We start from the raw sequence: 27,498 nt of genomic DNA on the forward strand, positions 1-27,498 counted from the left end.
TATGACACATCACAGTCAAACCCATGTTACATTTAACCCAGCAAATACTCCAAAATAAGCAGACGCCCCTCATTCAAAGGGCCTGCAAGATTTTGTAACCGCACCTTAATGTTAGTTTGCTTTTATTTATTCCCTTCCAAATGCAAATAACTTCCCAGCTCCCTTTAACAAAGAAGTACTCGCAGCAGACAAGAAAGGGATTTTGTTAGAAGCAAGGGAGGGTTCGGTAAGTATTTAGACATGAGTATTAAAATATCAGTCACATTTCCAAATCAGACCCTGAATAAACTACATGGAAGAGAAGAAATACCTCAAAACAACAACTTTAACATAATCTGGGACTCTACTTAACCTACTGTTAGGGAAGGTACAGAGGGCCCGATCAAGGCCAGTTTTTTCAGAGGTACTGCTGTATGAACCTAGCACTAAAAAAATACTCTAAAACCTCTTCTATATGTTTTTACGCAATCTGGATGATAACTACATACAGGTATCAGAAGGCTCCGTGAGCAAACAGCAACTTCTCAAGTCTACAGAGTCACTTCTAAGCATTTGCACTTAAGTAAAACAACAGGATAATGTACGGAGAACAAAAGGGAAACCCCAAAACAGGCAGTGGAAATGCAGCCATCACATCAAGAAGCCTTGCACAGAGATTTCAGGAAAGATGAGGAATCTGTACTTCAAAGTGAATTCAGAGTGAGACTAAAAGGGTAAGGTAGGGAAAAGCTTCAACATGTCTGCTGAACTATAAGGTGAGGAGAAACCTTCCATTCAACCAGGTACTTTTTAAAGAGCTGTGAGACTTAGTTCAGAAACTAACCCCAGGTTAAACCTGAAGAAACTGCAGGCCAGCACCTACCTCAGGGGTTCTGCTCTCACCACCCCAAGAGCTTCTTCAGGCCTCTTCTACCAGCCACTGTGACCTGTTATCTTGAGCCCCAGACTTGCAGCTATTCCTCCTAGGCACGAAGCATACCTGACCTTGTACTGTCCCCACCATGTGTGCGCCAATGAGAACTGCCCCTCTCACCCTACCTAGGTTGCCGATCTGCATAACGTAACCCTGAGATTGTTACAGAATCTGTGTCAAGAAGATTCACAGAAGCTGCTCCATGCATCACTTCTGTTTTGGGGAAAAAAAAGAAAAGAAAAAAAAGGCAAATCAGTTTTAAGAAAATAAGTGTTAATTCCCCAATACTGTAAAATGATCGTCATTCTGACTCACCATGAATGGAAACAACTTTTTTTTTTAAACCTGACATATTACCCTTGCTAGAATATGTGAAAATCACAGAGTTATGAAAGTATAAACAACACGAAGGAGAAAGTCTACCTTCCCATTTCAGAGGAACTGCATTAGAATACAGATCCTATGGCAGCAACTTAATGAAAGTACGAAGATTTTCAGTGTTGGCAGACTTTTAAAGCACGTGCCTGAAATGTGTGTTAAGCTTTGCTTCAGAGAACTCTTCCGTCTGGTAGGACTCCTTAGTTCTTTACAATGACACACGTGTCCTCACACCCACACACACCATTATCATCTTCAGTGATGATGTGTGTCCTGGAAATACTAGTTATTTTAGCTCCAAGCCCTGCATTTTATGAGCTTTGAGTAATTCTTAGCATTCAAAACCTCGTTCCAAAGGGGGGGGAGAAAGAGAGAGAGAGAGAGAGAGAGGGAGGGAGGGAGGGAGAGGGAGAGGGATGGGGAGTGGTTGGCACAGACAGAACTGGGCACCAGAGGTTTCTTTCTCCGTGCACATAGTTTTGGTTGCACTTAAGGGCTGCTGCATTCAGTAGCTTCATCAGTTCCACATTAAGCAAAATCCTACTTTTGACCGCTCTTCTTGAAAGCCAAGCTCTGAGGATTTGTGGGTTACAATATTTACTTATATGCAATGTTCTTGGACCACATATTCTCCCCTCAGTCTCTAAGCACTTTATAAAAACAGATAAGAATCGCTATTCTCACTCTGGAAGCGGGGAGCCCAAGGCACAGACAAGCTGCCTGACTCACTCAAGATTGCATCGATGAGCCAGGCCAGTCAGGCCCAGAACGCAGATCTGACATGCAGCCACGCTGCCAGACTTCAGCACCGTAACCAGAGACAGATGCCATTGTTAGGTTACACACTACACGTTCATAATAAATTTTTCTAGAATTAGAAGGCAAAATATATCACCTCTGTTGGCAAAATGAAAATTCTAAATTAAGGACTCAGTCTTGTAAACACGGCCTGTGAGACATTCCCAGGGATCCTCGATCCTCAGCTGAGAGGCTGCAGTGCTGTCAACTGGCTGCAGCTCTTACACACGCAGTCAAGCCACAACATCTGTGCAAAGAATGTAGGCCTTATGCGACCCAAGAACGCCAATCGGATGTATCTACAGCACTTCACAGCCAGGTCTGCAAGTCCAAGCTCGCTAATAGCACACTTGTGCAAGCAGACCTTCGAGGTCAGCAAGACTACTTAAGTACATAAGGACAATGTACTGGAGGAGGGGGGTTGAAGTCTCCAGAATCAAAATCAATGATTTCCAGAATATTTTCTAAAAATAAGAGTAACACTGGAAATTATTTTTTTTTTCAAGCACATAAAATGCAAGAACATTTCACATCCATGAATTATGTGCCATTTACACAGCATCAGGTTCATTAACTCCTTTTCATTTAAAATCAAAGTAATACCAACATGCACTTTCTGTCTTCCTTCCCCCTCTGATCTCAGTTACAAGAGTTTGATTATGAGTGAATGCAGGGAAAAGCTGAAGAATATAATGAAGCTGCTTTTTAAGAGGGAATTATTTGCTGCTGCTCTTAAATTTTTTACTTGCAATAAACATAATTTATGCAGTAATGTGTAGGACTCTTTTGATTTACAAAAAAAGGTTACTTATAATTTATATAATGTATCTTTAGTACATATTAATATGTAAATATATAAGTGCATCTAATACAGCACATGCTGAAATATTTAGATTAAACATCCGTCAGAAAGTAGTGTCTGACAAAGTATACAGCTAAACAGGATTATTTCCCTTTAAAGACTTTTAGTCAGTATTCCATCCCATTAAACTCTTATTTTTTTTCTGTTATTCCCTTTAGTTGAAGCTCATACTGATGTCATGCTTGCCATCAAAACTATAAAAGCCCAGGTTATAATCTCACAATTTAATCAGCCCTAAGCTGACCAGCGTCATGATGAACAATTGTATAAGTAGGAAAATGATTTATCTTGGGACTCTGAGGCAGATAATTTTGGCTAAATTTTTCCAGATGGCTTCAAAATCTGAAAATTAGCCAAACTCTTTACCAACCTACTGAAAGTGCTTGGATGCCTTCCCTGGCTGATTCATGAAAAGAACACGTTATATATACTCTATATGGCATGATACTCTTCATTCTTGGCTGCCAGCACAAAGATGTAATTAATCAGTATTAGCTGGTAGGTGTTTTTCTTTCTGTTGATATTAGAAGCACAGATTAAACAGAAACTTCTCACGATCTTTGGATTTTATATGTTTCCCTTCTACTCTTTGATCCTATAAACTGTAACAGTGGAAAATAGGGCAGTACTGCCTCCCAGCAGCACAGAGAGCTGGGTTAATGCTCGTCCTATACATGTGTGCATATGTGCATGCATAAACGTAAATCTCTAGAATAATGCTTTGAACATGCTAGATAATAAGGACTGAAACACGTCTGTTACCACCTAGAAGGCACTGTAAGAGTCAGCAGTGCGTGTTTGACATGGACTTTACCTCAGTGACACCTAGTGCTCAGCTACCCTGGTGTGACGACACTCACTGGGACTGTCTCGGCCTGCATACCAGCTGGGTTTCTCTCGAGTCTGTCCTCTCTTTACAAGGACCTAACAGGTCCTACTTGCTTCTCAAGCACCGTCTGGGGAAATCCTGATGTATAACTTGGCCACTATAGGCATCTTCTAAAGGCCTCCTGCCCAGCCTGTTTAGCTTCCTTCAGCAATGCCCCACACCATCAGTCTGCATCCTCCACCCTAAGAAGATGCAAAAACACAGAACAGCACTAAGCCAGGCAACACGTAAAGAAAAAGCAAGAGGCCAAAGAGGAAGAACTGCTCTGTTAAAGCATGGCAGGACAGAGCAAAGGAAGCAGTGAAGCTGCGGGAGCCAGCAAGGGCCTTTTCAGCAGGAAGCCATGTTGAGAGGAAAGTTGTAACGGCAGGGCTTCCGCTCTGGCAGCCTTGGACCAACACTTTGACTCCGTGGACAATTCTTTTATGAGACAGGAAATCATTAATAGCATGACCAGTTTTCCAAGTGAAGCAGTATCTGTTGGAGCTGAAGGAACTCAGGTTTCCTTCAGCTTACACAGACTCAGACTAACACGAGTCCCAATGGTTTCTGCTGACAGAACGAGTCAAGCTTAGCAAAGGAGACTGGTGAAACATCCAGGAAAGGGGAGGCAGCACCTGTGAAAGGCAGCTAGGCCCTAGGGTAGGGGGGGACACAGCATATCTGTTCTTGGCGGCACATAAAACAGACTTGGCGAAGATCTACCAGAAATAGAGTGGGGAACGTTGATCCTGGCCGGGGAAAGGAGGATGTCTGTCACCGCTTGGGTGCTGGCCAACATCACCAGCCATTTTCACTGGTAATTAAAAGTGCTGTTTTTCCAGAACTATACAGCCCAGCTATGAGGGCAGACACTTGTGATGCCCTCATAAGGCTTAGGAGTACCACTGCTACTGTAAGCCAAAGCAGCATAAATACTTGTGTCTTCTACCAGCCACAGTTTACCTCAGCTAGCAGATTTTCAAATACAACTTGGCTTTCATGATACTAGGTGCAAGGTCTTGCTTTAACCCTATTAAATTCCAATGCACAACACCTTATATAAACACCACTATTCACAGTGAACTGTATTTCTTCTACAGCTTTCTTATTTTCCACTAGTTTTTACTTATCTATCCTGAATGTCCAAACATGAGGAACTCATGAATGTGTCTGTAAGTTATACTCCTTCCTGTAGAAGATGTTCAAGCTCTTTATTCATTTAAATATTTGAAACCTACAATTTTAACACATTTTACCATATCTTATCCAGAATAGATATGGCTTTCAGATGAAAAACAGAGAGTTCATGATTTGGCACAAGTCTTTCGGTTGTGATGAACAGGTTACAGGAAGGAGTGGAATACTGCACAACAATATGCAGTTTTACTTTATTGTCATAAAAAATACACTTAGCATTTTCTTATATTTTAATGAATAGTGCTTCTAAAAGTTGAAGCTAATATGACATAAAAATGCAATAAAACACAGCTTACGAACTCAAGGCTATCTTTTTAAGCAGCAATTTGCCACCTCTACAGAGGACGCAGATTTAAGAAGAATCCAGGTGTCCACAAATTCAGTCACAGAAGGCTAAAACTCAGGAATGAAAATGCTGCAAAGAGCCAGAACATGTCTTTAGCTACATCAGTGTGGCTGAAATCAGTGGAACTAGTCCAGGTTTGCACCTGTGTAACTGAAAGCAGAATGCAGGTATTTGCTTTCCCTTTAGACTTAATGTTCAGTAAGACAAGAAAACAAATTCAAGCTGTTCCCACTTCTTAATGTTTACCAAAATCCTCTAATTGCTCTCCTCAGGAAATACTTTGAGGCATACTCTAATCCTGACACACAAAATCTTACACAAGGTGATTCCCTACTAACCTCTTACTAAGAGCTCTGTGCAAAGCCCCAGAAATCAAGGTGGGAACGAGCAGCTCCATCTGACTCTTGCTGGTTTACCCAATTTGCACCCATATGAGCAGAACTTAGAGCACATTTCAGAGCAGTTTTCAGCAATGTCAAAGGCTGCCAGCACAGACCTGCTGACTGGGAACCCCAAAGCACACAGAATACACATAGAACCAGAAGTAAAAGCAGTAGGCCATAAAGGCTCGCAAGTTCTTAAGCAGAACTGAATAAATGTGCTTGAAAGACCAGAAATACGAGGTGGCCAGTGGCTCACAAAGGGAGAAAAACAAAACTCAAACTTTCCAGAAAGCAAAGGCTTATTAATCTTTTTCTGTTCAGCTTCTAAAGTTTTATAACCACATATCTCACCTATAAATACTCAGTCTAAGACCAATGTGTCTTGTTCCGTGTAAACTCCCCAATCAATGCTGCCTCCTTTTCTATTAATCCACCCTTTAAAATACATTCTTTTATCAGGTTTTAATGTCTAACATGATTTAATCAGGAACACATGCCTCATAAATATCATCTGTCATGTTCCATTAGTTTCATGTGGAAAAGTACAAGTCAATAAACAAAGGTTGTGCCATAAATCTGCCTTGAACACATTATACCTCAAATAAGAAAATAAAAACATGTGTGTCCTTTGACCTGGATATTCTTAAAATGGAACTTCAGGTATTGTCTTATGCCTTTAAAAACGTCTAAAGCATTCACAATTAATTGCGTACCTAAGCAATTTCAATTTACATAATGTTGATATGGAGACGGTGATTAAATAAGCACTATGCCTTTAAGGCACCTGTTAAATAACATCACTGCCTCTGGGTTAAAACTGATATCCCAGGCTGCACAATGAAAACCAGGTCCCTCCACCATGCAACTGCGCTGTAAAAATCCCTCATAACTCGGAGGAGCTGTTGGGTTCAGTTATTAAAATGGAGAGGGGGAGAGGAAAAAAAAAAAAAGAGGGGGGGAGAAAAAAAAAGGGGAAAAAGCACCTTGTCTTGTGTGCCGCATGGAACTGTGCTTGCTGTTAGCACCAGCAAGTCCGAAAGGCACGCACGGGATCCCCACGAGCAGCCCTTCCACTCCTGGGTTGGTGGACACCAGCTTGTCCCCAGTTGTCCAAGCATGCAAAAGACATGAGGTGGTCGGTGGTGCAGCCTCCCCCAGCCACAGTGCATTAAGGCAAAAATCAGATTTGACGTTTGGATCATCTGGGAATTTTCACTGAAGGAAACTCCCTGCCTTTCCAGAGTTGCAGGCCGTGGTCAGTGCTTTCAACCTCTCCTGCTCTCTACTGTGCACAGCAGTTTGTGGCTTTTGGTATTTTCCACTAATGATCTCAGTTTGTTATAGGCTGTCGGGGAGTGCTTAGTGGCTTGTGGGTGGTGTGGGACAGATGCTCCGTGGACCGAGTGTCGATTGCCTGCAGTAGCAACAAGCTGGATTCAATGGGCCGTGTGGTGGTCCCTCCCAGACCCTGGTGGCTACCAAGCCAGGGGGTTTGGAATCAGTCCCCATCCCTGCCCAGCCTTCTGCACTGCAGCAGCATGAACAAGAAGGGCCAATGTTCGTGTCGGGGTCCCACTCCATCCCCCAGCACCTTTCTGCACACCATACTGCTCCTCATGTCCTAGAGCTGGCCAACATGCAAGATGGCTCGCTCAATTTAGCTCTGCTAAAAGCTATGTTTTTTTCCCTGAGGTTCTACTAACTTCTGTAGGATCTGGCAAGTGGTGAACATTTCTGGTTGCTGTCTAAAACCAGAGAAATTGGACTGTGAACAGCTCCAGAGTCCTTGAGAAAGAAACTCAGATGTTTTCCTCGCAAGTATTGTGAAATCTGAAAAGCAAGGAGCTCACAAAGCCAATAGATAAATTCTGAACTTCTAGGAAGAATACAAGGAATATCTGTTTTTCTCTTTAGTGACCACTCTGATCACACCCTGTGCACACACTTATTTCATGCAGGTCCCGCTTCACCTCTTTGTGCAGATGGGCCTTTACTCTTCCACAAAGCAGTTGGTCCCCGCTGGTTTCTAATTTCTCCTGTTCCAACTGCCTTTTCCCAGTGCTCCATTCCCTCCATACCCAACCCCACTGCCACCTTCTCCCAGCCCTTCAGCCTCCAGCTCTTACACACCTCACAGAGCTCCTCCGAGTTCCTGGGTACACCTTTGTGGTGCCAGTCAGGACAGTCCCTGTGCAGGTTAGGGGAAGCTGTGACTGGGTGTTGTGGAGATGAAAAGAAGAGGCCATGGGATGAAAACGCAGCAGGAAAAAGATCACAGCAGGTACAAGCAAGGGAGGAGGAGTCAAAGGAGTAAATCTCACATTCAGCCAGCAGTCCTCACATGGCTGGAGTCTCACACCAAGCCATAAAAGCATTCCAGCACTAGAAAATCCCCACAGTATTACCGAGCATCACTACTGAATTGACCTGAAAATAATCAAAATAGATGCACAGCACCACTGCTCTGAGTCTCTGCAAGGAAGACGAGGGTGATTCTTGTTACTGCAGGAGCTTTTGCTCTCGTGTCACTCAGTCAGCAGCACCACCAAACCTACAGCCCCACGTTGAAACCAGGCGTTGTATAGGACCATGAGACTAGCACAGCATCCCAGTAGGGCAATCATCCCCACAGCACCCTGATGAGGCCCATCACAAACTTAGGGAACTGGCCCAGATGCTGGGTAGCGACTCAGACCTCCAGAGCATCTCACAAGACACACTAGAAGCACACAAAATATTTTCTCTTACCTGTTGAGAGGACGCTTCATGTGCTCAGTGCCAGGCACAGAATTAGTGTATGGTGCACAGTTCCCAAGTTCTCCCAGGCTACACCTAACCTGGCTGAACACCAGGGCCCTTTGCTGGTGGAGGAATAAGTCTTCCAGAAACCTGCAGCTGCTCTCAGGGCCCTTATAAACGTCAGGCTCCACTTTCCAGCTCTTGTGCTGCTTTTTCTTGCAATAATAGAATTTTTTAAAAACAGGCTAGTTTTCTGGGCCAGAAAACTCTACTCATCAGCATTGGATGATAGGAAAGTCATAATACTTGTAATTCCCTGAGATCCTTTATCTCGCACATCTCAGACGGACTCCAATGGTATCACCTGGAAAGGAGCCAGAAGAGCTCTGCTACTAAAGCAGCATGATAAGATCAGTACTGAGTGGGGGAAACGCCAACAAAAATCTCCCACTTCTCCCCGGACTTTCATCCAAACAAACAAACATGTCATTGTAGCTCTCCCCTCAACGAAGTCTCAATGCCTGAATGTCAGCCCCATCCTTCCTCAGTAACAATTAATACAAGAGCAGCGTAGTTTCTCTGGGTCGCTGTCCCACCCCACTCCTTGCCTCGCTCCTGGTTGGAACAGTGGATTATCACATGGCACAACTTTCTAGGCAGCTGTCTGCATCGTGTGCTGGAACTCATGATGGGAAGAATTCAAAATTAATACTATTGCACCACTCAGAAGATGCCATAAAAGGAGACCCACAGAAAGCATGAACTGTGTAACATCCAACACCAGAAGACTAAGCGCCAGATCCAGAGAGGTATTTAGGCACTGAGTTTCCACTGACGTCAGTAGGAGTTAGGTGCTTGAATACCTCTCTGATCAGACCTTTAACAGAGCAAACTTCAATGCTTGGTTTTTCAGTGGTTCTGCAGTTTCTATAAACACTTCGGTACCTCCTCTGAGGACCAAGTCCTTCAGAGAAAGGACTAGGAGGCTCATCACATAGTTGTCTTGCCTGAAAACAGCCACTCATTTCTCAAAGGAAACAGACAGGACCTGATAAGTATAGAGGGGGAAAAAAGAAGAAAAAAAAATTATGTCTTATAACATTGTTAAAGTGTCACTGCTTGGCTTCCCAGGAGCCATTTAACTGCACGAATCTCTAAGGTAGGATCCTATCTCTGCTACCAGACTTATGGACTGGCAGTATGGTAGGAGGCATCAATGCAACAGTTGTTGCATTGTGGAAGAATACCTGATAGCAATTAGCTCTTCATGAAGACTTAAAGGTTGTTTTCAATTAACATGGGTATCACTGAATTCCACTGGCTCTTAAACAAAAAAAAAGGGGGGGGCAAAAAAATCAAAACAACAGCAAAAAAAATCCTAAACCCAAGAAACCTGTTTGCAGTAATAAAAACTGATGAACTGATTTGATTCTGTAACTTATAATCTATAAGGAAACTGAACCACACATGCTCTTAATGGGCACCAAAGGGTGATCACTTGCCTCATTCAGAAATATAAATCAAAGATACCACCCAAAGGAAAAGGGAATTAAAAAAGGTCCTTGTGATGACAGTTGAGATTGAAATTAATTTGCCCACTTGCAGAAATTCTGAAAGTGTTTGCTCTTGATTTTTCATCCCCACCACATGGCAGCTGCTTTCTTCCAAAGCACACACTCGTACTGTTGTGGGCTGCTGGAGCAAGACAGCCAGCGTTGGAAATAGACGTGTCCCGCAGTGGCACGGCAAGCAGCGGGCACAGCGGCCACACCACAGGGTGTGCGGAGCCTTAAGTACATATACAGACAGACTTGTGTCTGGCCCAGGGACTGACAGCGGAGGAAGGTGTCACAAATATAAATCTCGGGCCAGGGAGCCAAAGAACTCAGCCGAATTTTAGTCACATGGGTATATCTCAGTTTCCCTTGGCTGCCTCGATCAACTGTGGCCCAAAGTTGTAAAACCTGCCCACAGCTGCTCTGCTCACCCCCAACCTGATATTTCACACTGTGACTTTATGCAGGCTTGTTTAGGTCTAACAAGGTCCTTATTTTTCTACAATGCAGGAAATAAGGAAACCAGCCATCAATTATTAGAAGCGCAGCAGATCTGAGCTGCATGGCTGTAAAACAGATTTTTCTTTAATGAAACTGAACTGGCATTTGCCAGAAATAACAAGTGCCCAAGACCAAAATGTAAATCAAAACTAAAGGAGAGTTTTCAAAACTTTGAATCATTGGTAGCAACAGACAAGCTCAGAAGGAGGTTGGTATGATTTTGGAATGTCTTAAAAATGTGTGACTAATATGACTTCTAAAGACATTATTTGTGAGTTAGTATTTCAGTCTCCCCACAGAAAGAAAACATCATGACCAGGGAGGGCCACAATGTTTGCTGTAATAACTGTGTTAGTATGTCACTATTGCTGTGCTAGGAAGGAGGCTAAGCGCCTTTGTTTTCATTTCAGAAAGCAAAGAAAGGGAAGATATTAATGTTGAAAATCATCGGGGCTTGGTAAGAGGAGGAAGAACACAGCTGTTACCATTTTCCTACGTGTCCAGGTTTTAAACCCAGCACTTGGTTTTAGTTGGTCTCAGCCCAGGTCCTAGGAGACTGGAGGTTCCATCACAACGTCTCTGAACAGAGCCCCGTCTAGCCATGGAGGAGTGGTGCTGTTTGCTGAGGAGAGACATAACACGAGGAGAGAAAGGGAGGGTTTGGAAGACACAGTAGTTTCTAGCGATTGCTTTACCACAATTTCCATCAAAACTGTGTGATTCAGGAGCAGTAACACTCCTCCTTCTCCAGCCTGCCCCCTGCTCTTCCTCATGAAGCCCAGACTGCAGCCCTAAATCTGGCCTCAGCATGGGCATTAAGCCTGAGGATTGCAATGCAGAAGGCACATGAAGGAAGAGCACTCCGGCAGCAGGAGGTGACCTGGGACTCGATCTTTTAAAGATTACAAGTGAAAGCGACTCGATCTTTTACAGAGTGCAAGTGAAAGCCATTGGGATGGTCCAGCTTGTTGGTCCAGTGATTCTATCGTTGAGTGCAATTTGTCCGTGGTTGAAATGAATTGTTTCTTCCATAGGAACGACCAAAATTGACTCAGAGACTCCCAAGTACCAGAGGATTTATCATATCTTTTGTTAAGCTGTGCCAGGTTTACTATCCTTGAAATCAAAACCATGGGTCTTCCTTCTTGTTTGATCTTCCCTGGCTTTGGTTTCCAGCCATGAGACCTTGTTCTGAATTTATCTGCACCCAAAAGAGCCCTCAAGGGTCACATACTTTTCTCATCTAGTGCATCTCCAGAACTGACCGGATTGCCTCTTTTGAGCCTTAATCCGTCCATACCACGTGTGGGTTAGCATCTTCCAGTTCTTCTCCAAATCCTTTGATTTTTCAAAGCCATTTAATAAAGTTTGAGCATTAGCCTATCCTGCAGCTAGACTGATGCTTAACAGAAAGGTAACATCACTTCCCTATGCTTTTTAATAATTTATCGCATCACCTCATACCCCACTAGAAATATATTTTCCCATACCAATCTCATCCCAATTGTTTTGTCACTGCTTACCAGGACATACAGCCTGCCATCTGTAAGAACAGTTCATACTCTTCATCACAAGGAATAGTCTCAAGTGTTTCTATCAAAATATCCATCGTTCAGTTCCTGATCCTTGATTAAGAAATCCATGTCTCACTCTGGTCACTTTCTAATTTTTATTTATTATTGCCTTAATCTGAAGCAACAGATAAACTGTACTGGCAGTGGCAAACGTTTTCTGTCAGGATTTCAGTAGAAACTGTTAGATAACATTGGGAACCAAACAACCTTTCAGAGTTCTGTACAAAATACTGCCACTGATAGTTGTTTGGTGCGTGTCTCAATTTCTATAGATCAGTCAGTTTTTCATCCATTCAAAAGGCCACATATTATTTTCTAGACAGCTATTTTTCCCATCAACATGGCACGTGATGATTCAAAATGTCTCCCAGAAGCTTAAGCCTAATCCACCAACACATTTACCTCTGCCAGCCTGGCTCTTGGGCTTGTTCTAAGACATGAACACGCTTGATGAGACTGACTCTTCGAAGAAGCAGAACAGCTTCCCTGTTAATGCAGATTTCTGTCACAATTCACCTCAGTTCAGAATAGTGTAAACTCCACCTAGAACGTAACTCTGTAGATATGAGCAGCAATGAAAGGTTGATAGTGCTGGAGGACTTTGGTATAGCCAGTCGATTTTTGTATTTGGAAAACAGGATGTACTACGAATGAATAATAATAATTCAATCTGAGCCTAATTCAGTATCAATAAGGCTATTTCCTTCTTCAGAACAATGGCTGGCATTTTCTATCCCCAACAGGCAATCGTGTGTTAGCAATGGCATGTCCCCAGAATGCCACAGAACATTTCACAACTGCTTTGTGCATAAAAATCAATCATTCTCCATGCCCAGCTGTCCCACCGCTGGCTCTCCCCACTGCCCTCTTAGAGCCCCTCACTCAGTCTGTGAGTGCCTTCTCAGCGTTTTCTTGACAAACGAGTGTCCAGAAACACTAACATAGACAAGGGGAGATTTGAACTTCATTCAGTAGGTCAGAGAATAGCAGTCCAAAGCTTGACAGACCTCTTGTAACTCTTCATCGTGCCTGAGCAGGTCAGTGTGGGAATGAAATTGTTGCAGAAAAGACAGTACTGTACCAGCAGTTATATCCCATGGAAGGATTTCCATGCAGCCTGTCTTTAAAAACTCCAGTGATAAACACCTCACAGCCTGTTTGGGCAGAGTATATCAAAAGGTTAGTGTACTTGTAAAGTTCTTCCCTAGCGTCCAGTCCACACAAAACCTGTGGAAGAATAAACCAATGTAGAAGAGACAGAAGGCACTGAATGCCACGCGCATTTCACAAGGTACTTAGTTCCGATGGGGAAAGCCTACTGCCACACTCAGGTTTGGAAAGGATGCAACAGGACACATGCTTGTTCTTCCATACAAGCAGAACAAGACTGGTGTGGGTACCATGCACACGAAGTGTAATCTAATCTATAAATCAGCGGATTTCATGTTTAGAAGGTCCTTACCATTAATATCTAGCTTGTATTCTAAACCTGGGTTGCTCATCAAACTAACAGACGCCGTCAGGAGACTTCACACTGGAAGCTGCAGCCAGCCTCTCCGGTTGCTTTCTCTAGTGGCAGTTACTAACATATTTCATTATTACCTAAATTCCAGTTGGTTATAAGACAGGGGTGTTCTTCACCAAGTTTCCTCTCAACTCGCGTATTATCTCCAGGCTCTGAAACTGCCTAACTGTCACTTCAGAGTGACTGCTGGCTGCCGAAACAGCCACCCCGTGCATAAAGCATCTTTATCACCTCTGTTTACCGTTCTTAATTTCCATGTCTCCCAGCAACTTCTCCAGTAGCTAATAAAAACCCCATTGTAAACATTAACACTAACTCTTGGCAAGGAAAGCTCCCCAAGATGGTTAGTCCCATTTTAAGAAACTCAACCTGGATACCACTGAAGCAGCAAGCCTCTGCAAAATGCTAGTGTTTTTACCCAAACTCGCCAAAGAAATTGCACTCGTAGCCAATGCCATCACACATTAGGGCCCAAACACAATTCGCAATTAGTCACTGGGATGGTTTGCTCTCACTTTCTAGCTGTTACCCCCCTTTATATCTGCTTTCTATGACTAATCCAGCAAAATATACACACTTGTAAAAGTATTTGTGGAAGTGGTGATTTTACAAGCAAGCAGGCATAAAAGCAAATTCTGACGAAGTGGTCTGAGTATCCACGCCAGTAATCTCTGCTGAACAGCTTCTGACGGGATGCAGCAACAGAACAGAGATCTCACATGAATAACGTTTCCAACAAAAGCTACCCAAATCACCCTCTCAGATTTTGAATATTTACACATTCAACAGGCCAAAAGCTATTTACACTAGTTGCCACATTTCCACATATTTAGCCCACAATTCCAATAAGTTACTTCCCTTTACGTATATTTAAAATAAGCCATCAGAAAAGTTGCACAAAGTCAAAGACAGAGGCCAGTTGGCTAAGAAAGTAGAATGAGTAAGTTGAGATTCGAGGGCAGGGAAAGAGCAAGTGGGCTCTAGGGGCAAACATCCCCTTAAATTTCCTGTCCGTTCATTCAGAGATGCTGAAATGCAGCATCTTTGTTTTGAAAAGAGAACCATTCGCACAGCCTGTAGCTTATCCCCATGAAAATAAGACAAGTCAACAAACTTTACTGAATAGCTCAAGAACTCAGAGAAAAAGAATAGAAGCCAATCTGCAGTGAGTTGGCAAGAGGAAAAGCAAGAAGTAAAACTGCTCAAATTAAAAACTTGAGATATCTTTCTTTTGCCATGTGAACTAAGTCCATACATAGAAGACAAACTTCTATGCATTAACCCTCCATGACTCAAGTCTGCTTCATTTTTATCCACTCTTGGTTTAAAATGGTGCTGCTTCAGATCTGCACCAGATCTAGGGAGAATGGAACGAAGCCAACTCAGTTTCAGTTGAACATAAACCAGCTCTGATGACTTCAAGGAAACTGAACGTTACCACAATCAGATATCCAGAAAAGAGGAATTTACTGTTGCCTTTTCCTCTTTGAGTCCTGGAAGGCAGTTTCAGCTGTGTGGAAAGCCTGTTCTGCTGGAGGGATGAGGACCAGGGACCTTATAGCAGCTACCTGTGCCCCAAGCCCTACAGGCACACAACCCAGTGGGTGCCCCCTGCCTGAAGAACAGCAGCCGTCGGATTCCTTCCCATCTGCTGGCAACTCTGAAGCTGCTTCCTCCAGCAAGGCAGGGGGAAAATTTTCGTCCCAACAGGAACTTATTATTGGCTATTTCTAGCATAGCTCCCTCAACGTAGCTCTTAACATAGCCTCTTTTCCCTCACCTGAGCATTTCAGGCACTAAAATAAATGGGAGAATATTGCTCCTCAGCAACTCTCCTGCAACTGGCAGTATAACCCAGATGCCAAGCAGCACGAAACCCAGCTGAAATGTTTCATTACCAACCTTATTCTCCCAAAGACAACAAATAAGTGTTTTGGTCGCTTCACCACTCACACTCAAGAAGACTTACCAATGAAGGCAAGTACCACGTACTTCAGGTAGCACAAAGAGAAATCCAGTCCACGTGCACGCTGAGCGGAAGGGGAGCAGCCACGCTCAGTAAGCGCTGCAGACATTGCAGTGTGGCATCCTGCGATAACACCAGGTCAGACCTCAAACAGAGCACAGCCACACCACCTGAACACTGCACCTGAACCAACAAAGTCTGGCCCTAAGCAGAGAAAATTCAGCTGGCCCGGAAGATGTGCCGACAACTGCACTGCTTCTGGCTCCAGAACGGGCTTGTATTTCTCCACGCCACACTCTGTTACACTCCTGCTGAAGAAATGTCCTGAATAATAAACAGACTTGCCCCCAAACAATACAAGTAAATGGCACAGCCTAGAACAGAGTCCAAGCACCCCAACCCTCTTCATCCCAAACATTTACATACACTTGGCCATGCCAGCTGCTGGCACAGTCTTTGTGTTCTCTCTCTGCCTTCACCATTTCTTTGCCTGCCTCATGGGAGACAGCAGATCGCACCGACCTTAGACCTACGTGGGGTCCTGAACAGGAAGGGAAATTAAAGATGAACATGCTGTTCTGACTGTCTGACCTTGGCATCTGAGCTACTGGGCTGTTTCTGCTTGCACTTTTCTCTCCGGGAGCAGGTTTAACACTTGGATCTTCTAGTCTGTGCTGCTCTTCTGTGCACAGGATTTTCAAAAGCATTCAGTCCTGGCCTCCTCCTGAAGTCAATGCCACAACTCCCTGCAATTTCAGGGGAAGAAGCAGGGCAAAGCAGGAGTTAGGAAACTTCATGCTAAATCCTTTCTGGAAAACAGTGGGAAATAAAAACAGAGATTTCCTCTTTTTATCTGCTCTCACGTTAACTCTCCCTTCTCTGCCCAGCCCAGACAGAGGCTGGGAGGCAGGCAGGACTTACACAAGAACAGCAAGTGAAAAGATCTGTTTTGGGGTGAAACAAATGCAAACTGCTGCTTTCCTCAAGCACTTCTGCTGGCCTATTTGTTTTTCTCCCTTATGCGTCCAGTCTGTGGAGATGCTCCAGCAAAGAACACGACACGCAGTCATCAGCAGTGACTGATCATTTGGGCTCTGTGAAGGATTCAGGTTAAATCAAAGCCAGCTGCTTCAGAGAGGGGCAGGCGGGTAGAGAGAAGTAAAGCAAAATAACGATAAAAAATGCAATCTAGAGCCTCCATACATAGGAAATCTACTCTTGTATTTCAAATAAACAGGTCTAAGGTATTTAAGCCTCATGCACAGAAAACATACAACTTTTTTTTTTTAAGCCATCCTCTTGCATTGTTGTTCTGCCCTAATAACTCTGAAATGTGCTACTCATCTCTCCCAGTTAAATATCCTGTTTCACAAGCCCACTCCTAGATATCTGAAACTGCACAGCATTTCTATCTAGCTTTAGGCATCTAGCATTCCAAAGAATTAATATTTAAACTTATTATAAAGGAATGGGGATTGCATTAAGCATGCAGTATTTAGCAAAACATTCATATTAATAAACCGTTGTGTGGCTTGTTTGAAGCACTTTTATGATTCTTTAAACTCAAAGAAGACTGCTCCAAAAACTGACACACGAATCTGTATTTTCCTTTTTTTACAAGCAAGACTTAGCTAGGATTATAGACTGGAAGCTATGACATTTCAATTTTACAATACGCTTAAAATCACATTATCTTTCTTTGCCATGGGGATTGTTGACTTCAGTATTTAAGCAACTTAACCACAGCAAATTGTGAAAAAGCAATGAATCACAGCACTTTATTTAAAGGAACACTAGACCCTCTACCTCTTCTTGGAAAGCACCTCATGTTAACATTGTTACACATAATGTTGCTCTTAAATCTTTTGATTATAGGTAAATGTATAAATAAAATTAATCAGTCACAAAATATCACTTAATTCTTTTTCCCTCTTATATTAGCCTTTGATTTACACCTCAGATACTCTCTCCCAAGCCTGCACATGTAATTTATTTACAACATAGGAAGGCAGGCAAAATACATCATCTACTGTTATACAACCTTCTACTAGGTATTAAAATACCAGGCCCCTGGAGACACACTTCATATAGTTCAGCAAGTTCCAAAATAAACCAACCAGCCAGCCCCTTAAGCACTTAAAACAACAATGGAGATCTGTATGAAAAAATTAGTTTTACAGTATTTGATGATGTCGCCTCAGTGTCATTTTTCCCTCTGGTTAAATATGAAAAAAACCAACACTTGTAAGAATGTATTTGCTTTCCTCTCAATCTAAAAAGACTGATAATGCTAAAGCACTCACAAAGCCTTCTTCTTATCACGCACGTAAATGCCAGAATCAAAAGCAGTTTAAGACGTTTTGCATTTGTTTAACCCCTAGAATAAATTTGATCGGGCAGATTCAATTACAGTGCTCCTTACCAGTCCACTATGCAAAATAATCACATATACATTCACACATAATGATGATAATGATCACTTTGTGATGATTTGACTAAATCCAACCTTGCAATTCCTAAACACACAAAACCTTAGAATAACCTAAAACACAGAATTTGCATCTATTTCCTATTGCAGCTCTGGCAATGTTTCTTCTGTTTTCCAAGTAGCCTCCTTTCTACAAACAGTCTTAATGATTAACAGCCATTTAATATATCCAAACTAATGACTGTAATTTAAAAAAAAAAAATCCTTGTTCCAGGTTACTGGTGAAGCACAGATTCTGAGAACAGAAAGCTTCAGGTTCCAGCCGAGATTTCACATAGTGGGTGCCAAAATGTAAGAGGAGGGGAAGGGAAAAGGGGAATTCTTTGCCTCCATTCTTCAAAGGCCGTGCAGAAAGGTAGCACTGCAGTAGCCTGAACCGATACTTATCTGGATGGAAGAACCGGCCCTTGCTTTCTTACATGCCCCATTTAAACGCAATAAAACGGCACGAGTGGTTTTAACTGGCCGTTCTGTCTGTGTCACTGTAACGCTCCCTGCTCTCGGGAGAAGATAACAGCTGTGCCATATTCAGAAACACATACTTTTGCTATTGTTTGCACATTTGTAGAGCCAGATTATGCTGTACCACAGTGAGCGAGCACTGCCCTTGCGCTGGAACCCTGTATTCTTTGAGTTGCATCAGTGTGCTGGGAAACGATGCTTGGTGGCTGAGGGGAAAAAAAAGCAAACAAAAACAACGCTCTATTAAAAGCAGTTCTCAGGCACTGTGAAATAATTACTAGATTGCATGCCTTGTTCAAGCCTGTTGACATATAATGATAGAAACCTGGAGTACAGAGCGGAGCGGTTTACGTCTATATTCCCTCTCCAATTACCCGGCCATCAACATCTTCAACGTTCTCAGATCACTGAACGGCAGAGCTTCACGTTTCTGGAATAATGCTAATCATGGTGCTGAACAAGGAAATTATATTGACAATAATTCCAAATTTCCCTTCATACATAGCCCATACATTATTCTGCTTCGGAGCTTACAGATGGATTTAATACAAGCTTGTTATTTGTTCTACAAGCTTTGCCCTGTACACAGGATAAAGGACTTCTGTAACATCAGGATTGAAATACTGACCCAGCTGAAGTTCGTGGCAAGACTCCTGTTGATTTTAATCATTTGGAGTAAAATTTTGTCCCTCCTATTCAACACACTGAGCATCTTTGCTCACTGAAAGTGAAATAAAGCTCTGTTGCCATAAGGAAGTGCCATCTCCCAGAAGACACTCACTTTACATTTAGCAGCTTTGCTCAATCGAATCTCCCAGCACCTCCAGCAAGTAACTTCAAATCTGCTAAAACCCCTTCGCGTATGCCTCAACAGCTTATGTGCTTACAGGGTTGAACTCTAGCATACAAGCAATCATTTAGATATAGCTGAATAGATCATTGAGAATGTTTGGAGTCCCAAGTATTTGTAGAAGATAAGGCTACTGACAGAAACACAGTGACACACAGATCTGGGTTTTAAACTTTTTCTTCCCATTAAAGAAGAAAGGAAAAGATCTTTTTCTTCTCGTCTCTTTTAGCACAGTATATAATAAGCCACATTTTTATTCCATTTTAAAGCCAGAGTAAATAATTTCTTATTTACTTTTATTTCATCAAGTAAAACTCAAGAAGTTACAAAATCTCTTCCACAGATCAGACTCATTTCCTGTAATCTGACATTATTTACTAATTCTACATAGTATTAAGATAGATGCAATATTTATTATCTTCCTCTTTCCAACAGCTTTTTTTTTCCCTAAAGCAGAAGGGTTTTCTTGCTTTAACAAGTACTGAATGTCTTTATCCGGTAGGTCTATCATTAGATCTCCTGCTTTGTATTCACTAAACGTTCTCTACTAACAATCCCTAAATGACAAGATTTTAATTACTAGATGCAACTAAACCTCTTTTAAATTAATCCCATGAAAGGGTCATCTTCAATTCAGTGACTCTGATTTTGCAACACAAATCACTAGAAGAACCGTCAGCAGCAAGTAACCGAAAGTTGTTTTCCTATTCAAAATGAGTAAGCATTTTAGCCAGTTTAACAGAGGAGGGGACAGTCACAATTTAACCCAAACGGATTTTCAGCACACATTCTCCAATTTGAAGCTTCCTCCCCTTTCTCTCCCTACAAAGCAGGGAAATCAGAAAAAAAAAAAAAAAAAGAAAAAAAAAGGACATAAAAAGGAGTTGTGTAACTACAAGTTCAGTTCCAATAAACCTTTAAATTCCTTTTTGTAGGGGAGAATGCAAATGCATAATACAACAAGCAAGCTTGTAAGTGAATTGCAGTGAAAAAGAAAATTTTAAAAAAAGCTTTGCTACAGCTCTATATAAAACATAGGAAGTTTAGAGATCACTGTACAAGTGATCACCACTCCCTGTCTCCTTATTAGCTCAGATAATATTTATCAGCCCTAGACAGTCCCATTTGCTTCAGTGGGATAATTTAGGTGAACGCGGACAAGGTGTACAAAAGAAAATGGCAGAATCAGGCCCAAGACCAGCCAATACACCTAATAAGTCATATAACCCAAACATATGCTTTTACTTAAGATCCCAACAGCATAAGCTGCTGCTTAGGCAAGGACTGTCCTGCTAACCAAGGGAGCAGGCACAGGCGGTTGCAGTGGCAAGATTTAATGCACCTTCTCAACAGCAGAAGAAAATTAATACCCTTATACATTGGTTGTGTGTTTGCCAAACGTGGCTACATTGAAAAAAGAAAAGAAAAAAAAAACTTTCTCCTTGTCTGAATAATAAATACTCTCAACAAGGAAATATCCAGCTACTGCAATCCAAACAGCTTATTGTTTTGCCCGCTCAAAGTTAATATCTGAAGTGGTTACTGCAAAGGTCTGGGCCATTTGGCTGATTTCCCAGTGGCACAACCAACAGGATAAATCTCGTCATTTCTACTGAGTCATGAATTAGATACACCGAACGAAACTGGAAAAGAATGAAAAGGAGAAGTGTTTCCTGGTAACAACCATAATCAATGTCATTTAAAAAAAAAAAAGAAAAAGAGAGATTTGACATCTTTATAGATTACTCTTTTGTCAGCACTAAAGCTTGCTTTCCCCAAAGTTTCTTTCCTGTTGACAGTAATTATTTTGTTCTGTGTTACTTTCAAAATGGTAATGTCCTAGCACAAAATTCAATGAAACAGGATCAAACCCACACAATCACAGGACAGCACTATAAAATATACGTCATACCTCTTGGTACAATTATTCTATGCCGAGCAGACCACGAATTCCTCTAAGAAGTACTGTCTGGGTACAAATACTCTGCCTGATGACACACGGGGAAGTCAATGATCAAGAAATGCCTGGTGCGTATCACAGCCAATCGTACCAGAAGGGGGAGGCTGGGTGAAAACCGGGTGTTTAAAATAAACAGCTCCCAAACAGAACAAAACATGAAGCACAATTCCAAACTACTGATATTTCTGGTAAACAAACAACAGCTCCATCCTACAAAGCTTAGCTCCAAATGATCTGATTCCCAGGAGTAATCCTCCCACCACCCCTCGAGTTTTTGTTTGGCTGTTGATGTAAAAAGCCCTGCTCAGGCACGGAAGCATGTTGCAGGATCCATCCAAAACACCGTCAAGCACGGGAGTAACGCTGTGGGGACATTACCCCAGCAGGATGCCTTCTCCCCATTGTGACTACTTCAAAGCTGCTCATGTTATTAACAGGGCAGTGTATCATTTCGATTCGTTCTTTTCTGAAATATATATGTATATGTTTAGAAAAAAAAATATTTTTACAGGCAACTATAAAAATTGTTTTTGCTCTTGTTAAAGAGGGTCTTTTCCTCTCCCTACTTGCAGCTTTCAACTGTGGATAAACCAAAAGCAGGAGGCGCGTTCTGTAATCCAACCCAGATTGCAGGAGGAATTACTGGGTACGCGGTACGCTGGGGCTGGAGAGCAGGAGACACACAGCGTGATGATCTGAAATCAAGCTGTCACCCGTTTCCTTCTCAAAACCTTTGACAGGGTAAGTGTGAATACTTCCCTCATTCCCACTTCTTAGCTTTATCTTGTTATCTGACATCTACGTACAGCTGTCCTTGGCCCTCTTCCTTATCTTTCTGTTCTCGGCAGAACCGCTGGTGTTGGGAGATGGTTCACACCACTCCTTGAAAGATCAGTGGCTCTCCTCTCCCATCAGCAGCACAGCTCACTTTGAGATGCACAGAGCTCTGATTTTACGGTTAGATCACAGTGAGTAATGGAGTGACTTCAGTTATTTCTGCGGCGCTGACTGCAGCACACTTGACTCAGAAGCGCTGGGTTCCAAGCAGGGGCCGGCAGCTCCCAGCATTTGGTGGGAGAACTCCCCAGTGCCCGCGTGGGTATTAAGGCACTTGCTGCTGCTGGGCAGCCAGGAGGAGCTGCACAGCCCACACGTTTGGAATAAGAATCTAGCCCCAAATTTATTTTCCCTAGCTCCTCCTGAAAATATCTTCGGAGGGGAAAAAAAAAAGCAACCAAACAAACAGTACTGCCGTCTTCGGAAAAATCCAACGTTATCCATCAAATCACCACGCTCAGTAAATGAACCCAGTCCTGGCCATGGGTACCTCCTACGTACTCCCATGAGTCAAGCCACCCATACACTGAAGCAACCACAGGGTACCACCCTGGACAGAAAATGCATTAAACAAAAAACAGCAACAAAGCTTAAAACACTTTTTTTTTTTTTCCCCAGTGGAAAAAAGGGGGAATTGATCAGTCAGACAAGATGAATTTGCATCCTTCTCAAGTGCCTACCTACATCTGTTCTAAGTAGTCCCAAGTAAGTGGAAATTACATTTTTCTTCTTCCCCTCCCTACATCCCTACCCTCTGCAACAGACATAAGAGGAATATGGACAAAAAGAGGAGTAAATAGCTCAAAAAGGAAAAAAGAAAAAAAAAAAAGGAGGGGAGGCAGAGAAGGGAGAGGGAAAAAAAAGCACTTCAACAGTCCATTTGAGTAAGACAATGCACAGGTCGGGTTTTAAACCAGTGTGAACCCAAGTGAAGTAGCAACAACCTCACTTCTGGGACCAAAAGGAACACAAACATCTCACGAGTTCCTTCTACAGGCAGCAGCAGCAGCACAGCAGTACCCGAGCTCCTAGCTGTCCCGTCATCTGTTGTGAATCCTCCTTTCCTTCATCTGTCCCCTCCAAATCTGGTTCTGTGTAACAGTCCCCCAGCTCAGCCTTGCCAAATATGAAGAAACTTTTTTTTTTAAACAAAGATGTGAGAATTGCAGTATTAACAAAGAGAAAAATAAAAAAGAATTTATAACTTGCTGCTCCACTCTGTACTCACTGGTGATGAACAAACACGTCCTACAGTTTGCAGAACAGACCTAGTACACACTGAGGTGTTCGTTAACATAACTTCATTGCAATGAAGGGTGCCATCACCCTAGGTAACAAGATGACAAAAGAAAATGTTACCAGTCCAAGGGTGCACAATCTGTTTTATTCTTCAGAACGGAGAGAAAGGGATGCACTGAAAAAATCCTAGTGGGAACTGTATCAACCCAACAAGGTAACAGCATCTCCATGTCTACAATATAGAATGGGAAAAGACCAAGAAGGCAAAAAGAAGAACTACCTTGTTAACGCTATAGAAAACACTGCCTTAATATTAATAACTTTAGGTGCATGTAGGTCTCTGCAAGTGGCTTTGTAGCGCAAAGGAATGCTTGAATTTCCTCAGAATCCATCCAGTGACTCCTCAGAGCGATTAGTCTAAAACTAAACCTTGATTAACAAATTCTAGCTCAATTAACAAGTTCTAGTTCAAAAGGGTAGCAGACTTTAGTGAGCAATTCCTGACCTAACTTCAATACCAGTTATTTAACAATGCACAGATGAAAATTGGGCATTTGTTAAACCAGCAGAACTTGACCTCACGCCATGCCTTTCAGGCACCAGGAATCCCGGAGCCCGAGGATTCGCCGCCTGGGTCCAACATTTGCAACACCTCCTTGAAACGCAAACTATAAATCCAAGCAACCGTGGTGAAACCGTTGAGTAAGAACCAGGCATTTCTTGTCAGCCAGGCACCCCCGTGAACAAACACCCCATGCGCACACCCGGCACGGGACAGCCAAGCACCGTGCTGGGCACCACCGGGGAGCCACCGCCGGCACCGCGGAGCGGCCGCACCAGGCAGCGGCCACTCAGCAGGACCGGGGAAGATGCTGGGCTCAGGATTTCTTAAGGGATATTGATAAACTCTGCTGCCCATCTGCAAAAAAGCAGTCTGGTGCATCCTGCGCGGGGAAGGTGCATGGAAGAAAAATGTTTTAAAGTTTGCAGCGTTAAATAAATAAGTTAGAAAACATCCTGATGAGCAAAAGGGAAGACAAGAAAACACACACACACACAAAGGAGCTCGATAGACGTTTTTGTTGGGTTGGTGGGTGTTGTTTTGGTGGTGGTGGTGGTCGGGTCGTGCGTTTTTAAGACTCACCCTTCACGCTTTGATGTTTCTGCTGCTGGAAATAATCTTTGGAGCCTCTAGCGCATCGCAGCTCCTGCGCCCTGGGCAGGATCGGGATCCTCTCGAATATGCTGGGTCTTTTGGGGACGAAGTCTAGCAAAGGCGCTGACATTTCAGGGGGGCTCTGCTGAGGCTCCGCTCGCTCGCTGCTGTTGCTGACGGTTCTCTTAAAGGACATCTGAGGATTCAAGAGAGCTTTACCGGCGCCGGGACAAGTCCCTCGCGGCTGGTCCTTCGGAGGAGCTCCCTGGCATTTAGCGGTCACCTCGAAGCGGCCCGAGCTGCCTTTCTGCCCCGCTGCGAGCTCGCAGTGCATGGCCGGGGGGGGCCCTCGCCGCTCTCCTGCACCGGCCGCGGCTCCCTCAGCCCCGCGGCGCCTCCCTCACACAGCTCGGGGAGGGGGGCGCGCAGACCCCGGGGTGGGGGGGTGGGGGGGGGTTTGAACCCTCCCGGGCTCGTCAGGGCGGCTGCCCGCCTGCCCCCCCTCCTTCCCTGCCTAGGCAACGCCGCCGGGCTCCTAGCAGCCGGGAGGGGAGGGAAGGGGGAGCCCGGCCGCCCGGGTAACGCCGCGTGTTTACCGCTCGCCGGGCGCCGCCGTGAGGGACAGCCCCGGGGACAGCCGCGCTCCTACCTGGCAGGGGCCGCCCGGGGGGACGCGCTGCCCGCCGGCTCCCGCCGCCGCCCCCTCGCCCCGTCCTGCTGCCACCACAGCCGCCGCCGTGCCGGGCTCATGGGCTCAGCCGCGCCGCCCCGCCGCAGGTCCGGCTGCCTGAGTGAAGGCGGCCCGGGCCATTACACGGCGGCGGCGGCGGCGGCGGGGGCCAGCCCTCGGCTCGGGCCGGTCGGGGCGGGCAGGGGGAGGGCTGTGCCGCCAGGGCCGCCCCTCGGGGCTTTGACAGCGGGGGCCGCCCGCCCGCCCCTCGCGGGGAAGGGGCGCGGGTAACAGCGGGATCCCCCCCTCCAGGGGGCTCAGGGCGAGCCCTGACGGGCCGGGACCCCTCGCCTTGGGTCACCCCCAGCGCCCCGTGCTCAGGTCGGGGAGCAGGGGAGCAGCCTCGCCAGCCTCCCAGCTTTGCCAGCGGCCTGGAAGCAGATGTCAGAGGCACACACCGCCCGGCCGTGGCACACCGTCCCCTTCCAGCCCTACAGGTGCCTGGGGCTGGCCCGCTCCAGTCGAGGCACTGAGGCTGGCTCCGAGCAAGCAGAGCACATCAGCAGTGACATTTGCGCTGGCTCCTCGTGGCCCAGCTCGGGTCTGGAAGCAATCTAGCTGGGTTTATTAGCTTGGGCCTTGTTCCAGGCGAGCGCAGGCTGAGCTACAATGCGCAGCTTTGCACCAGCGAGACTTAGCAGCCCGCTGCTGGCTGCGGGGTGTCCGTACTCTGCTGCCCTGCTTTCTGCTCTCGGCACAGGTGCAGCGACACAGGCCTGCGACACACCAGGGCAGCTCAAAGATAGGGGTGACTCAGACCCACACAATTTATATGGAATAAACCATTCAGACGTCTCGTTGGAAATCACTCCTGTTCACATCACACCCAGAGGGGAGGTTTAGCACGAGGAAGAGGGACAGCTACTGAACTGGCGCCTCGCTGTGTCCCTCCTGAGGAGCATCCTGCAGCTAGAGGACAGAGATCTTCGTCTTGCAGCACAGTGCTTCACTCACAGTATTTTGTCCGTCCCCTTAATAACATATGCTACCCCGTGGAATAAAGGAACAGTCAAGACAGGAGGGCATGACTTTATTTTTTTGGCAAATGCTGTGCATGTTGTATATTTGGTGGGAGGGCAGCAGCTCTCCCTAACAGATGTGAGATGTAGGGGTGGAACAGGCAGTTCTGGGAGCAGCAGTGCGAAGTCTCATTTGCAGTGCTTCTCCCCCTTTCTGCCCACCACGGATGCCCTGAGGTCTACCAAACGGAGGTTGCCAGCCTTATCCCGTGGGGGTCTTTTTCTTCAGTAAGGCAGTGTCTTAAATCACCAGAAGTTAATAGCTGTCTGTCAAATTTGGCTGAAAACTGGTCAGTGTCCTCAGAATATGTTAGTAGGAACAAGACATTACGCAAAGGGAGAAATTCCCCCCTTACCTCTATAGGAAACAAAACTAAATATCAACCAGCTGGCACAAACACTGAATTTTAATGATGATAAGGGCCTTGAGAAGCAGAAAGCAAAAACTTTCAGCCTATGTTATTCTGCAGAGAGCAGTTACGCCACATCGCTGAGTGCTCTGCTAGCCTTTAGCCATCCCAGGCCCCTCGGCCTGCGAGGCCCTCTGCACAGAGCAGCTCTTTCTCTTCTATTTGGAAATGCTCGAGTCACCTGGCAGCACTACCAGAAACAATAATTAAGACACAAACACACTGTGGTAACAGGCTAAGCCCCAGCGACATTTGAAGAGGCAGTAAAATTTATTGAGGGAAATATTATTCCAGAACGCAGTGTAACCAGGGTAATCCACTGCTCCCAGCGAAGGAGAAGCCTAGGGTTTGGGTAGATCCGGAACACGGCCTCAGCTTGTGCAGATTAGCTGTATCAATACAAACTGACTGAATATCTAAAACAGAGGGTTTTTCCTGGAAAACAGGGAGCATTGGGTGTGTTGTATAACTTCCTAGGGGGTTCTTTCTTGGCTAGCAGTCATCCCACAACATACAGGAAAAAGGACAGCGTTTAGCACCTCGCTGCTCTGACCCCATTAACCCACATCATGCTGCATTTCCTACCCGGGCCGTGCTGGCCCTGCCCCGAAGTGCTGTTTTCAGATGTTTCTCTCAGCGTTAACCAGAATATTCTGCACAACACCGGCAGGTGCCGCCACTGGCCCAGCAATCACAGAACTGCCGGCGTTGGAAGGGACCTCTGCAGATCACCTAGTG

At 44.6% G+C, this 27,498-nt stretch overlaps 1 protein-coding gene across 2 annotated transcripts in view; it reads right to left on the reverse strand.

The window, feature by feature from the left end:
- GLIS1 (GLIS family zinc finger 1) overlaps positions 1-24,993 on the reverse strand; it is a 191,323-nt gene extending 166,330 nt beyond the window's left edge. For both annotated transcript variants that reach the window (XM_035538080.2, XM_035538079.2), the window contains exon 1: positions 24,590-24,993. In XM_035538080.2, coding sequence (XP_035393973.1) covers positions 24,590-24,935 — 346 coding nt within the window. In that variant the 5' untranslated portion in view covers positions 24,936-24,993. The remainder of the gene's footprint in view (positions 1-24,589) is intronic.
- Between the last annotated feature and the right edge of the window lie 2,505 nt (positions 24,994-27,498).

The sequence above is a fragment of the Cygnus atratus genome, chromosome 8, assembly GCF_013377495.2.
Source record: "Cygnus atratus isolate AKBS03 ecotype Queensland, Australia chromosome 8, CAtr_DNAZoo_HiC_assembly, whole genome shotgun sequence".
NCBI lineage: Eukaryota > Metazoa > Chordata > Aves > Anseriformes > Anatidae > Cygnus > Cygnus atratus.